At 39.2% G+C, this 14,285-nt stretch overlaps 1 protein-coding gene across 1 annotated transcript in view; it reads left to right on the forward strand.

Moving 5' to 3' along the window:
* Window positions 1-2: 2 nt before the first annotated feature.
* NSMCE2 (NSE2 SUMO ligase component of SMC5/6 complex) overlaps window positions 3-14,285 on the forward strand; it is a 135,642-nt gene continuing 121,359 nt past the window's right edge. Inside the window, exons 1-3 of the mRNA XM_086741264.1 lie at window positions 3-137; window positions 1,146-1,204; window positions 3,132-3,279. Coding sequence (XP_086597390.1) covers window positions 11-137; window positions 1,146-1,204; window positions 3,132-3,279 — 334 coding nt within the window. The 5' untranslated portion in view covers window positions 3-10. The remainder of the gene's footprint in view (window positions 138-1,145; window positions 1,205-3,131; window positions 3,280-14,285) is intronic.

Raw genomic sequence — 14,285 nt, forward strand, 5'->3', positions numbered from 1 at the left:
GCGCCGGCTGATGAGGCGGTTCCGCCGCCCGCCTCCCCCGGGCCCAGCTCGCCCGCCTGCTCCTGCCGCCGGGAGGGTCGGTGGGGGGAGGCGCCTCCGGGCCAGGAGCTGTTGCAGGCCTCGGCGGCTGGGACTAGGTAAGCAGCAGCCGTGGGCGAGGGTGGCTGCCTTCGCCGGGGTGAGGGGAGAGAGCGGCCCCGCTCTGGCGGCCGATGGAGCGAGGAAGGGGATGTGGGGCCGTCGCCCTCCGTGCGTGACTGGCAAGGGGCGGGCCGGGCCGGCTGCCCTGCTCGGGGTAGGGCGTGGGAGGGCTGGGAGAGCGGAGCTTTCTGCGCGGTGGGTTCTGCTCCCGCCCTTCGTGGCGGAGAAGAAACGCCTCCCTCTGACAGAGGGGCACCGAGCGATTCTGGGAGGTAGACGCTAATCCCGGTGGTTAGCGCTTCTCACCTGTAGATCCTGTGTTACAGAAATAACTTTATTTCGTTTTCCTTATTTCTGCTTCATAGTTTGGGATGTTGAAGCGTAAGAGAAATTAGGCCATTTGTTCAAATCTTTAAAATAAGTGGCGGAATAGAAACTGCAATTTAAGTTTGCTGCTTGGTAATTCTGTCCGGACCATTTAATCACTTATTGTTGGAAAAAAACCCCACCTGCCTCGGTAGCCTCACTTGGTCTCCTTTTTAACTCTGATTTTGCTGGTTGTATTTTCCAGAAGTGAGGGGGTGGGAGTTGCAAATTTTAAGTGCTTCATTGATGCACCCATTGATAACCTGCCTGGCAAAAAAGAGTGCCTTAAAAACACTGCTGTGAAACCAGTTTCGGTGAGGAATGTGGCTTTTCCTTTGAAGGCGGGATGGACAGCTGCAAACTGAAGAATTAACTTAGAAAATTCAAGAGTGAAATCTTTGCTTGGGATCATAAACGTTTTGAAGAAAAATTATATTTTGTTTTTTAAAAAAAGGAAAATGTCTTCATTTGTACTTATATTACTTTCCAAGAGACGATTTGAGATGAAACTACCAATGCAATGGTGTGATTTAATATTGTAAGCAGTAACTTCTGTTCCTGTGTAGTTTGCTCAGTGCTTCCACAAATGTCAAGAGAATGAAGAAGCCTTTTTAACTTTTCACTGTTGTTTTTTTCAGATTCCTGCCTTTCACAGTGTGTATCTGTGAAATTTCCAAAAGAACAGCAGGCTTTCTCAGTGAGTGAGATTTACCAAGTTCAAGAAGGGAATTAGGTTCTCACTGTTAACTTTAATGCACTAAACGAGCCCAGAAAGATAAAAGCTGCTAACATGATTTTATGTCACTATTTAATAGTGTATATTTGGATCACAGAGGTTCTATACAAACAGTCTTGCTAAGATAGCAAACAGGTGTTTAAAAAAATAGTTAAATAATGTAACAGCTATAAGCGTTGGTTATTTAAGATTGGTTATTAAATCTTTAAGATTCTTCTCCTTTACTTTCAGGGATTTCTGTAAGGAACTTTTTCCTTGTCTTCTGTTGTTAGTTTGACAGCCTCTAAAGATCTCTAAAGATAGCAATCACTGTCTTTTGGCAGGTAGAGCGTGAGCTGACATAACCAAGGTGGTGTTGAAGGCTGCTGCCTCCTCTGTGGGAAGATGCACCTTTAGAAGGGGATAGAGAGGGAAGCAATGTATGTAATTCAGAAGTTCAAGCTGCGGTGACCTTCAACTATCACAGCTGTTAAAATGCTGTTGGAACCCCATGACCTAAAAACAGTGTCATAAAAGATAGTCTTGAGTGGCCAAGCACATTTTTTAAATAGAAAAAAAAAGAAAAAGGTATGAATGAAAACAGTAGGAGAGAAGACAGCGTGACAGCAGGTATTCAGGTCTCAAAGTCTGTATGATACTCGTGAGGAATGTGTGGTGATGTTCGGGTTAGGATGAGCGCAAGATGTAGTTCTGGTATCCCAGGGAAAGTAGTGGAGGGATATACAGCCTTAGGTATGCAAAGCTTGGGCAAAGCTTTTTCCGTTCTATTTAGGTATTTTCTAGATTTCTGTTGGATTATAGCCTGTCAAAGGCTATTATTGATAGAACAACTCATCCCCTTCTAATTTTGTGTATGATTCAGACAAAACTTATAGTATATTCCGAATTTGGTTGTGGATTCTGTTCTGTCCCTCCCCCAATATGATCTCCGTATGGTTCCTGAACATACCAGTTATTTTTCGCATGGACTAATGCAGTATTTCTGTCTATCCAAGACTTTTATTTTTGTGAACAACTGTGTATCTAAAGCTGATCAGAATTTTTCTTATCTCCTGCAACTTAAAGTGTAAAACTCTGCCCACCAGTTTGATGTTTCTTATCGTAGCTACGTGTTGTCCAAGCAAGTTATGGCAAAGCATGAAGAGGGAAGAGCAGAAGTTGGAATTTTTGAGAAGAAACCAACTAATGTGAACAGTGTGGATAGGCACAGCATAACCCACTTGAAGGTTTTACTACTGACAGAGGAGAAGCAGTTAATTCCTGCAAGGCTGTAGGTTGTGGGTCTGTACTGGAAAGGAAGACAATGGTAAAGAAGATAAATATGATTCCTGTGCGACACTGTTCTGTGCTAATGGAACATTGGTACTAAAAGTTCATAGCATCTTTGGGGGAAGCAGGCAGCATTTGTAGGGTGGGCTTTTATTTTAAAAATCGTGCTAGATGTTTAGCTGTTACTCTTAGAAGAGTAGCTGCCCTTTGTTAGATTATTTTTTTCCAAGGGCCAGCTGTTGAAACAGTCTTGTAGTTGGTGAGGCTGAGTTGGATGCGAGAAGTCATATTTATAGAGCAGTAATTTTCAAGTGAACATTATAATTGAGTTTGAACCTCATTGTGGTTCAGCAATAGGAATGAGCAGATGAAGACTGCAAGTTGCTTTTTGTGGTATAGTTCTGCTCAATACTGAATAGGAGGTGAATTGAGAACCTCTGGTGAATTGCAGTTCCACTGAAATTACTGACCTCTTGGGAGCTAAGATTTCATCCCTGCTCTCTGATGTTTCAGTGGTTCTGTTGACGCTGCTTTGTGGTTAGCTATCTGTACTTCTATTTTCTCTCTCAAATTCATGGGGTGTAAACTGCATTGAAAATGTTGTATCTGTTATTTCTAGAGTAACGATTTCAAGATGCCAGGTGGTGCAAGAATCTCATTCAACTCTGTGGATTCCTCTCTTTCATCTCTGAAAAACTGCCAGTCTTACATAAATACCGGAATGGATATTGCTACTCATGTTGCTCTTGACCTTGTGGAAAGTTTCAGTAAGTATATTCTCTCTTGTAATGCATCTTGAATGTGACAGATGAATCCTAGGCCTACATATTTTGACTTCGCTGCTGTCAATATCTCTTCATTATAGGAGCTGTAGCTTTTCTGGCTAGACCAGGGTGTTTTCATTCCAATGACTTAACTGTCTTAAATCATAAATTCAGTGAAAATGCAAATACCAGGCAAACATTGTCCCAGCTTTTGTAACATTGAAGACTAATTGCATTCTAGTGGTTGTTATTCTATAGCTTTGTAAAAACTTTATCATTGCTGAACGAGATGGAGGTCTCTTAACTAGGTGAATAAAATGACTTTTCATTCTAATACTGCTTCTTTGTGTGTGTTTTATTTGATGTTTAGGGCAAGATATATTAAAATAATAGTAACAGTTTTGAGTACAAAGCTCGACACACCTGTTAGGGGATGCAGTTTTTTTTTAAGTGCTGTCTCTCTGTTGAAAGTGAGGCCCTTTTAGGGTACTTCAATTTGGATGCTTGCCAAGTGGGATACCTTAAATCTGTAATCACTTCTAACAGTCTCATCATTGCTATTCCACAGTAACAGGTGCACTGCAAAGCTAGTTTTCAAAGACAAGTATTAGGCATCCCATTTGTCTTTCTTCTTCGATCTATGATAATGTTTTCACTAGGAAAAAAAAAAACTTTAAAGCTCCAAAACCATAATAATTTTAATTATGAATGGAGAGCGAGAATCCTCTGAAACAAAAATTTTGCTGTTCGTTATAAATCTTCCACTCAACTAAGCGAAGTTTATGTATAACGAAGATGAATGCTTTTCTCTTTGTCTAGTGTTTTAGTTCTTTCTCCTTGGATGTTTTTATCCATACCACTGTCAGAGACAATTGACATGCCTTTTCAACTGGGGTAGAGGAAATGGAAAGCATGTCTGAACAGTCAACTGGGGATTCCTTTTGAGGTCAGACTTGTATAACCAGTTCTATTTCCTCTCTGCTTTTGCAGTCACCATCTCTCCTACTGTACCATAAGCTATACATGGACATACACTGAATATACTGGATTCTTTCAATCCCAAGACCGCAGAAGGATCCACAGAAATTAGTTATTGGTTATTGGTTAAAAGCTCTGCTTAATTTCACCTTTTGGCAAAAGCCGCTGTTGCATTCCCATTTGGAGGGGTGAAAGGCAACTTATGCTTCACTGTGCAGGTCTGCAGCTGGAGGTCTGTGTGTTATACTCCTAGGAAATGTCATTACGTTCCTCACCTACTTCTGACACATTAATCTTTAATTACAACATTGAAATTATTTTGTCTATTTCATTCAGTAATCAAAAGGGCCATATTTAGCATTCTGTCCTGAGAGGAAGAGATTACTCTTGAGGAAATACCTATGGTCATTGTTACAGCTAAATTATTTCATGAGTGGAAACCAGCTCCTAGACCATAACACTGATTTTATTTTAGCACGGGCAACTTTCTGGTAGAATTATAGTTACGGAATTATCAGGCATAACTTTTTAACTCATCCATCACATTGCTCTACACAAAAGCTATTCCAGACTTGTATTTGTAGTTGAAAGTCTTTGTAGTTTATACCTCTTTGGTCTGGTGTTATGGTGTTACCTCTTTACTTACAATAGTTGGCTTCTTCACTCCTGCACTTTTCCTGGAAGTTGTATGTGCATGTGTACATGGAATAAACAAATGAGTGAAGCTCCTCGCTCTTGTAAGGTTTGGTTTTCACTCCCCTGACTACTCCACTTGGACTTCAAGTTCTTATATTCCTTACACAATGTCATCAGGAAAGATAAAGAGTTTCTGTGGCGTGAGATACTTTTGGTAAACAAATACTTTAGGTGTTTTAGAACTAGCGTCATCTGATCTGCCATACTTGACTGTTCAGCTCTTACCTACAACTCCTATGTGGCAATTTCTATTTCTAGAATTGTTACTCATCTATCCTACTTTGCCTTCATGTTCTGAGGCAAAATATTAATTTAATTTTGAGCCAGCCTTAGATAATAATGTTTCTGTGTTCTTGTTCCTGTCCCATTTGGAGTTTGTTTTAATTTCCTTTATAAAATCTAACTTTGTCCAGCTTCTGACAAGTTTCTTTGCCAGGTTTGTAGTAGCAAATAATTCTATTGTGACCATTATTTTATTTTAAAATAATTATTTCTGTGAAGGTCTTTTGTCCTATATGAAAGCCCAAAGAAATAGTGCTGCTTTTTGGGAATAATAAAAAAAAACCTGTCATAGCAAGTACATGAGAGAAGTTTCATTTACATCTGAAGATAAATAACTGAAAAGGCAGGCAAAGTTAGTGTGGTAAGTGATGTTTCTTCTTCTAATTGCTATTCTCCATAAGCCCAATCCTGAAAAAATTTACTGGTAAGCATATTTGTTAAATATTATATAGTAATGATTGCTGGACTAGCTACTGTTTAATGCAGTGTCATGGAGGGACTCCCTATAAAGGTACCTGATGCTAAGTTAGATCAAAAGATCTAACTGGGTCAGTTTTCCCTGCTTTCTTAGCTATGGTGGTGGGTTTGCTCTGGTGGTGCTGTATTTGAGATGCTTTCTAGGCAGCAAAGACCCCTTTTTGTTTTGTTTTGTTTGTTTTTAACCATTAAACAGAGATTTGTGAAAGCACCTGTGTGTGATTTTTCTAGCTTCAGAGCTCTAGTAAAGCAGAGAAATATAAATTAACAAATTTAAGTTTTCTTTGACATATTTAAAGGGGTTTTATGGTACGCCGATTTTGTGGGTGTCTCCCAGTTCAGTAAAAATCACTTCCTGCATATTAGCACTGTAGGGCTAGAAAAGGCTCTTCAGTTTCTGACATGTTTAGTGGAGAATGATACGAAGAACACTTCTAAAGGATGTAAGAAGAAAAGAGTTTGGTGTTTCAGCACTTTTGTATGCATGTAAGTTATAAAGCATCCACAATTGTTCAGGTGGAGTGAAAATCAAAGCTCACTAGGGGGCAGAAGAAGATAGGAAGTACACAGTACTTCTATTTAAGTTACAAAAACCATTTAGAAGAAACTGGCCTCTACCTGTCTGTTTATCTGGCCATGATCCCTGTATAGCCTGAAGTCCTCTCCAGTTAAACCATACAGAGAACAAAGAACTCTTACACTGGTTATGGAAGCTATAAAATCCTCTCAGAATGATTTTGAATTTAAGCTTTGTAAACTGATGGTGGTAGTGCTACATAGAGTAAAAGGGAATAAAACTACTTTTTTTGATTGTGAAACTAGAGGGCTGCCAATAGGCAGATCTGTGGGCAGGAATTGGCTCAAGATAGTGCATGATTTATAGTAACCTTGTAACCTATATTGACCTTTCTTCAGGCATCTCCGATGCTTTGCAAACACAGGCTAAGCTGCTCAACTCTCTGAGAGGTAAATAATGGTTACAGGGATTACTTACTTCACCACCATGAAATGAAACTCTTTTGGGTGAGTAATGGTTGCTATACAGAAACATTTTAACTGTGTCGTAATCTAAAAGAGAAAAATAAATTTTCCTCCAACTGATTGAAACAACTGAGACAACTTTATTAGAGAAGACAGATTTTAAAGTTGCACATCAGGGACATCAGATTAAATTGCTTACTCATTAATAAATATCACAATAGATCTTTCACATCTTTATTTTGACATAATGTTTGAAAGTTTCAAAACTAAATCAAACACTGTTTTTTCATTTAAACAGTAATTTCATATGGAGAATGCCTCCTGTGGAATTGAGATTGTCCTTTCTCTCCACCATGATTCCTTTTAGGAAGCTGCCATCTGCCTACTGACTCACTTCAGTCCTACTTAAATGGAATTTATCTATTTCCAAGTACAGGTGGCATGGCTGCAAGCCAGTGCACGTACTGATGCTACCATTGATTGCTGTGCCTACTATTCATTACTGTGCTGCTGTAGTTAAATCTGTTCTGTCTGACAAGCCCTGTGTACATCTATTTATTATAATCTTAAACATGAACGCTTTTGCTCTCCGTAATTAACTAACATGAGGCCATTACTTTCTGTCAATAACAACAGAGCCTTTTAGTTTGGATACAATTCTCAGGTTTGAGGTTCTTTACCTTTCTTTATTTTCTCCTATGCATTAATTGTGCTCAGAACTTCCTAGTAACTTGGTATTTTCCCCTATAGCTTTTGACTTTCTGTTCTGGAATAATTAATAATTAATAATTAAACATTGTAGCTCTGCAATAAATAGTGGTCAGAGAAATCTAGAAAAGTGAGGGCACCAGTTTCATGGATACAAATTGCAGTTCAGATGACTTTGAAGATCTAAAGATTTATAGGCTGTCATCACATGGTTCCACATTTTGAAATGTAGGACAGAATGTACCAATTAATCTAGTGCTTCATGACCTTGAACGAGTTCATTTTACTACTTTCTGCAAAATAATAATAGTAATGAAAAAATTGCTTTCCCATATGGAAAGATTCATTACCCAATATTCTAGGCAGATTCACATTCATCTCTGTTATGCATATAGTTCTCGTTGACATCTGTTTGCAGTCCGCAATAGTAAATTTAAAATTATTCCTGTCTATTTAAGCTTTATTTAATGCTGTGAGATGTTTTGGCAATCCCAGTGAGAGATAATATGGAAGTATGGATTTTTTTTTTTACTATGGAATTGTAAATAATAACAGACCTCCCATGAAGAAGTCAAAAGGAAAATATTTCACAGTAGAATAAAAACAGTCTGAAATGTCTGCTGTTCCCAGCTTTGTACTACCTCTCCTTTCTTTCGTGCCTTCTAGCATCCTGTTCACTGCTGCTGCACTGTGGAAATAAATCTTAAGTTAGCTCTAACCACAGTAATTTCCAAGTCTCTTTCCTCTTATGAATTCACTGTTCACACTGTGCTGTAAGAATGAGATGCTTAGACTACGGTAAGGTTCATTGCCAGAATTGCAGTTAACCAAGTCTCAATTTCATCAGTGATTCTATTGCTTAGTCCACAAATACAGTTATGACCATTTTGTTCTAGTCTTGTATAGATTTATGAAAAGAAATTACTAGTGTTAAATATTCAGGTCAGACATTGCTCATTTATGAGCAGGTATGATCTCTAGCAAAAAAAAAAAGGCAGAGTTTCCGTTAACTGCTGTTAATTTAGATGAAGAATAATTTTAATGGATCTGACCCTGAAAACATTTTATTTTTCAAATAACTTTGTTGATGTTCATGAAGTTGAATTGTCAATTAACGCTTCCCTGTCCATTGAGAATCTGCAGACTTCTAACATTGAGCATCTTCATGGTGGTGTGTTGTGTTATGAGCATGTGCTGGCAAGGAGACAAAATTTGAAAGGACCCTGTAAGGGATTAAGGATATGTGTCTAGAGGTGAAAACTAGTTTCACTAAACTGACTGTTAAAGGAAAACAGCCAATTTAAAAGCTCATTTTATTTAATGACTTAAAAAAAAGGTAAGCTTTATGTCCATCCTCAGTCTTTCTGATGATTATCTTTAGATACTGATGTTGTCTATAATATTTTTCTCTTCTTTCAAGAATACTATTGTGGTATAGAAACATTTTAAAATATTACTCTATAAAAAAACATGTAAGTTTCAGTATGTCCTCCCTGTGCTCAAAACACTCTTGGATGTTCTGTGGCCCAACCTAGCAAAATACTGAAGGAAAGGATACATTGAAATTCTTGAGTGGTTTACCAACTTTCAGAGTCGTCTGTATATTTTAAAGCTTAAGCACATTCTTACAGCCTTTGCTGAATTGGAGTCCTAATAGATATGTGAATTTGAAGGTGATGCTGTTCAAAATCAGTTATAATGCAAGAAAAACATCTAAGTTCTACTGTAATTTGCGTCTTCCTAATTCAGCCTCAGTCTGGTTTTGACCTTTAGTAGTGTGACTGAAAAAAGAATTCAGTAAATCAGTACTTGTTTGGCAATGTCTCTCAATTGCAATGCTGCTAGTATTGAACATTAAGCCCCATATTGACACCTCTGCACACTGAGGAACAGCTCTTTGCACTGCTAATTTAACTTCTCTTAGTTGCTGAACTGTCTTAAACTACTTAAAGTAGTTCTATAGAGTTAGAAAGCACTGCTGGACATGTGTGTGAAGTGCTTGAAGGATAAGTCTTATTCTCTGTTTTTGGAGTTAGTGTGACCTGCTATGTGTGTTGACTGATGTGCTGACAATGATATGAATATGCTGGCCCAGTAAGGGTCTGCCATATCCAGGACTGGCATCCATTCCCAGCTCTGCTCAAAGTTACCGGATGTGAATTCTGTCAACTTGCTGAGGATGGCAATTTTATCTGACTCCTCAGGAGGAAGCATCAGAACTTTCTCAAGGACATGGGACTATGTAGTACAGAAAGCTGTAGGTATTAGAATGAAGAAGACTTAACTTGTCATCATCTCCAGGCTTTCAGCCAGCAGCTTGCTCTTTAGAGGGGCCATTGCTTTTATCTGGGCTTGAGCCAAAGCTATGTGAGACTGAGAGGAATGTCCAGTACAAATGGGAAGTAATTGGGAGGGCTGTGTGCTAACTACAAACAAGATGATAAGAATTTGTTAGCATAAAACTTCTGAAAAGCATTTTAATAGGGTTTTTTCTAATGAGCTGAACAAGTTTTCTAGTAGAGAGCAAGATGCTTCCTTGATGTCCAAGGCTTTCTTCCAACCACACATCACATTCCCACTGTGAATTGTAGAGGCCTTGAAGTGTACAATAGCTAGTGGGAGGCAGTTATTGCACCTGAACTCTAATCTTATTTGGGGGGAAAAAAATGAGCTGTTTTTTTTTTTCCTCAAAAACTTACCCTAAAATGTCATGGTCAGCTGTTACCTGTGGCTGCTTGCCATCTGTATTACATAGCAATGATCCTCCTGTAGCAATATCAGGGTCTGTGTGAGAATTCCTCCTCTCTTTCTCCACACTTTGAAGGATCTTTCTGCTCACCAGTGTGTACAGAGCAGGCCCATGCATCTTACAGAGTGTTAGTGATACGATTCTTTGGCATGTGCCCCAGATTAAGTTAGCCCTTTACAGCTCTGGCTTTTCCTGCTTGTCTGCTCGTTTCCTATTGCGTAACCGGCTCTCTCTGCCAGCAGAGCTTACCTCAGTTCCGGCTGCTTATCCCATTTGTCTGTTCTCCTTGCCCCAGAGCTGTTTCTGCACTTTCCTTCATGTGTGCTGCACTGCATCTCACCTGTGCGCTGTCCTTACTGGCTGCTTTCTCTTCTCCAGATTGCTTGGGATGCACTTGTGTCATGATGCCTGCTAAATGCTAGCTAAACAGCAGTTGGTACTGTAGGATCTTTTTTCAATGTGGATTTCTCTCTATGGAATTACCCACAGCACTTTTATTTCTCTCACTGCTCTCTTAAAATGGTGTTAAAGAGGAGTGACTCTAAATGTTGCTGACCCTTGTTGACACAGGAGGAAGTGTAGAGAATATAGACAATAGTTGTCATCTGAGTTTTATCAAATTACTGGCAGCCTTTTAAGAGATAGTTGGTTCATGAGTTTCTATGAAATATCCGCTATTCTTACTTGCAGTGACTTTCTAAACACATTGCAGCAACCTATAACAAAGCCAGACTTGAACATTGTAGGTTCCTTCATCACTGAGAACAAGGGACGTTTCCATGGAAGTTTCTCTGTCATTGACCTAAAACTTCTACTTGGAATGGTGCAGATTCCAGTAAGGACAGACTCTGTAGCTGTGTTTGACTGTAAAATGGTTTGGTTAATTTGTTTCTTTTGCTCTTTTTTTTTTTTTTCCCTAGATTATTTTTCATTGAAAATTCAAGTGCAGGATTCCTACAGTACCATAACATAACATGAATCTTAACATTGGCAAAGTTCTTGTGTGTGAAATGACCATGATGTGATTGTTTTGGGATCCAGAAATAAACCTGCTGACACCTGTGCTTCTAAAATATTAATGTTCTGTTAGCTTCCATGGTGTTAGAGATCATTGTGCTTCATAAAAATAATCAAAACATAAGGTACTTGTCCTGAGAACAGGCTGTAGTATATAGGTTAGAATAACACTTTGTGACCTGCTTGAGGGAGAGGTAGCATGAAGATCCTCTGACAGGAAGTGAGCAGGACTAAACTTTGACTTGCCATCCTGTTCTTGTCCAGGGAAGGATAAGTTGTGTCAGCATGTTTTCTTGCACATCCTAACTTAATTCCCATATGAATTATGGTTTTATTAGGTCACTCTCCACCTCACAGTAGCCTCATAAGCTGTGGCCTGTGCTGTGGGGACCCTGCATGAGGAACCAGATCTTGTGTTTCGCTTGCAATCCTACATATCTATGAAGGTGTTCATGGGAAGTAAATAACAAACAGTTTTGTATGCAGTGTAGGAATAGCATTATGATTAAGCAATCCGTTAGTTCTTTATGGACATGAGGGAGCAATCTTCTTACCTGGATTTGAAATCCCCAAGAGTGTGCCTTAGTCTCTCAGAATTTACTTTGTCTTTAGGTTTAAGTAAATTCCAAGTAAGGGTTGCAGAATTTTTTTTTTTCTTGTTGGAGAACGTAAGAGTAGAATGTCAAAGTCCATCCTGGAGATAAATGGCTTTTTACTGATGCTTCCTATTCAAAAATATTTTCTACCTATGAGAGAAGGTACTGTAGAAAACGAACAGAGACCAGTGATTCATGAAGTTCCGTAACCCTTCTGTGTTAGTCTCTACCAGATGCTTCCTGTGAAGCTGCAAGAATTCCCTCACGATATACCAACCTGTTCACAGAGGAAGCTTCTTTCTAACCCCAGGCATTTATCTGCCAGAAGCTGTTTGTTAGCTAGTCTGCTTTGTTGCTACACCAATGTCTATGGTACTAATTGGTGGAATGCACAAACTCAGTGTAGGAACCAAAATGACATATTTCTTCTTGGGAAGATTATTTTTCTGTTGTTTAAAATAAACTTGTGTTTTAGGGTATGTGAGATAGTGTTTCAGAGTCCCTTTCTCAGAAATACTAATTTTGCTTTCCTTCAAATCCCTTGCTTAAGATTCATCCTTTTAGGAAAGGTGTTCTTTTTTATCTTAACTTATGCTATTATTTGTGCTTCTTGGATTGTTTTATAGGTATTTAACCTTTCAACTAACAGGGAGGAAGATATGTATGTTTCCTTGAGGTAGATAGGTAAATGGCGTTACACCTTGTCACGTCCCAGCTTCTCAGCGGCAACTACGTCAGGTCCATTTTATTCAGTCGCAGCACACAGTGGCGAGAGGAGGGAAAGGTGACTCAGATTCCTTGATTCCCCTGGTTGGAATAAGGTATATACAATACCAGTTCGTAGGTAAACAGAGACTTTTATTCAATTGTTAGGCTCTTTGGTAAATAATTGGGTAGCAGAAATACTGTTTGCCACAGATGGGAGGGTTTTGTGTGTTACTTACTAGAAAAAAGTAAAAGAGTAAGAAGAAAGAGGGAAAAGAGAGAGAGAGAGATCACCGGTCCAGGTGGCAGCATTGGTCCAGCTGCCAGGGTCTCTGGTTTGTAGGAGCGCTTGTCCAGAAAATCCCACCCTTTGTTAGGAGCCAATGCTTTTTATCAAGGTAACTTGTCCCTCCTACTATAGGTGAATGTTTAGCATAATCTAGGCAGGGTTAGGTGACCTTTAACATAATCTAGGCTGAGTGACGGATGACACAATTCAGCATGATCTCCTGAACTGTCATTTGCATTTTCGGGAGTATTACTCTACGCATTGAGGCGTTAATGAGGGAAAGTTCACTCACGTGCCACCTTCAGAAATGCAAGAAATGTGGTAATGGGCTAAGGCAAGGCCACCTTATCTCCACAAGGTTCCATCACCCAGCCACATCCTGTTGCAGTGTCATGGCAACCTCCGCTCTGTGAGCGTTTGAGACAGATTTTGGGAAAGGCTCTGGGGGTTTTCATGCCCCCCTGTTCCCTTGTCAAGCTTTGCCTCCTCCCGTTGTTTGCACCCTTCTGAGCAAAACCAGTTTCCTGCTCCAGGGGATCACAAGTTAGCCTTGGTCAGCTGGTCTCCTACACACCTTAAGTATTTCTTCTTCAAGTAATTTTATTTTTTGAAACAAAAAGGCCTGGTTGGGTTGCTGTAATATGCTTTTCTGAAGACAAAAAAAAAAAAAATCACACTTTGTGCATTATGCTCTTCAGTCAATACCAAAATTTTGAGAAGAGAGGATGTGATTAATTTTTTTTTGTCCAACTTTTTTTTCTTCAGTAACTACAGTGTAAAAATTACTTACAACATTTATAGCCAGCACTGATGAGCCTATTGCTGGAATACACTGGTTGGTTCCGAACCCTGTACTTCAAAGAAGTACATTCTGAATGTACAATTCTGAAAAAAAAAAAAAAGAGAATTTGGAAATGTGCCTTGTTTCAAAATCTGGAAAAATATAACTTGTAATGAAAAATTTGTGTTCTTTTATATTTATCCAAAAACCACCCTGACCGTAGTCTGTAATCTTAGAAAGCAGTAAGAAACAAATACATGGGCTTGTTATTTCCTAGCTGGAATTTTACTGTAAAAAGAACAAGGTGCAGCGAGGGGAAAGTAACTATATTAAGCAGCATGCTTTTGTTCTGCTGGCTCTTTTTCGTTTTGGGTACTCAGTAAACTGAGTGCATCCGAGTATTTTTTGTTCCCTAACTTTTGCAGTTCTCGAAGGAAGGGGAAAGCCATTAGGTGGCACCAGAGGCTTTCCTGCAGCGAGGGCCATTACTTCTTCACCTGCTGCGCTCGGCTGCTGTGCCACTACAGTAACTCGCTCCTAGAACGGATTTAGAGGTGTTGGTGCCATATCACCGTACTCGTGCAGTTAGTAACACTAAAATATAAATGGAGGATTAAGATTAATAGTGGAGAAATATAATTTGTGTTATCAGATCATAGATTTTTAAGGCTGTTTGGGACCAGCACGATTACTGGTTTGACTTCCTGCATAATTCATATAATTGCATTTTGTACATTATTCTTGCATGAA

This window comes from Chlamydotis macqueenii, chromosome 2, assembly GCF_036417535.1.
Source record: "Chlamydotis macqueenii isolate bChlMac1 chromosome 2, bChlMac1.mat, whole genome shotgun sequence".
NCBI classification, from domain to species: domain Eukaryota; kingdom Metazoa; phylum Chordata; class Aves; order Otidiformes; family Otididae; genus Chlamydotis; species Chlamydotis macqueenii.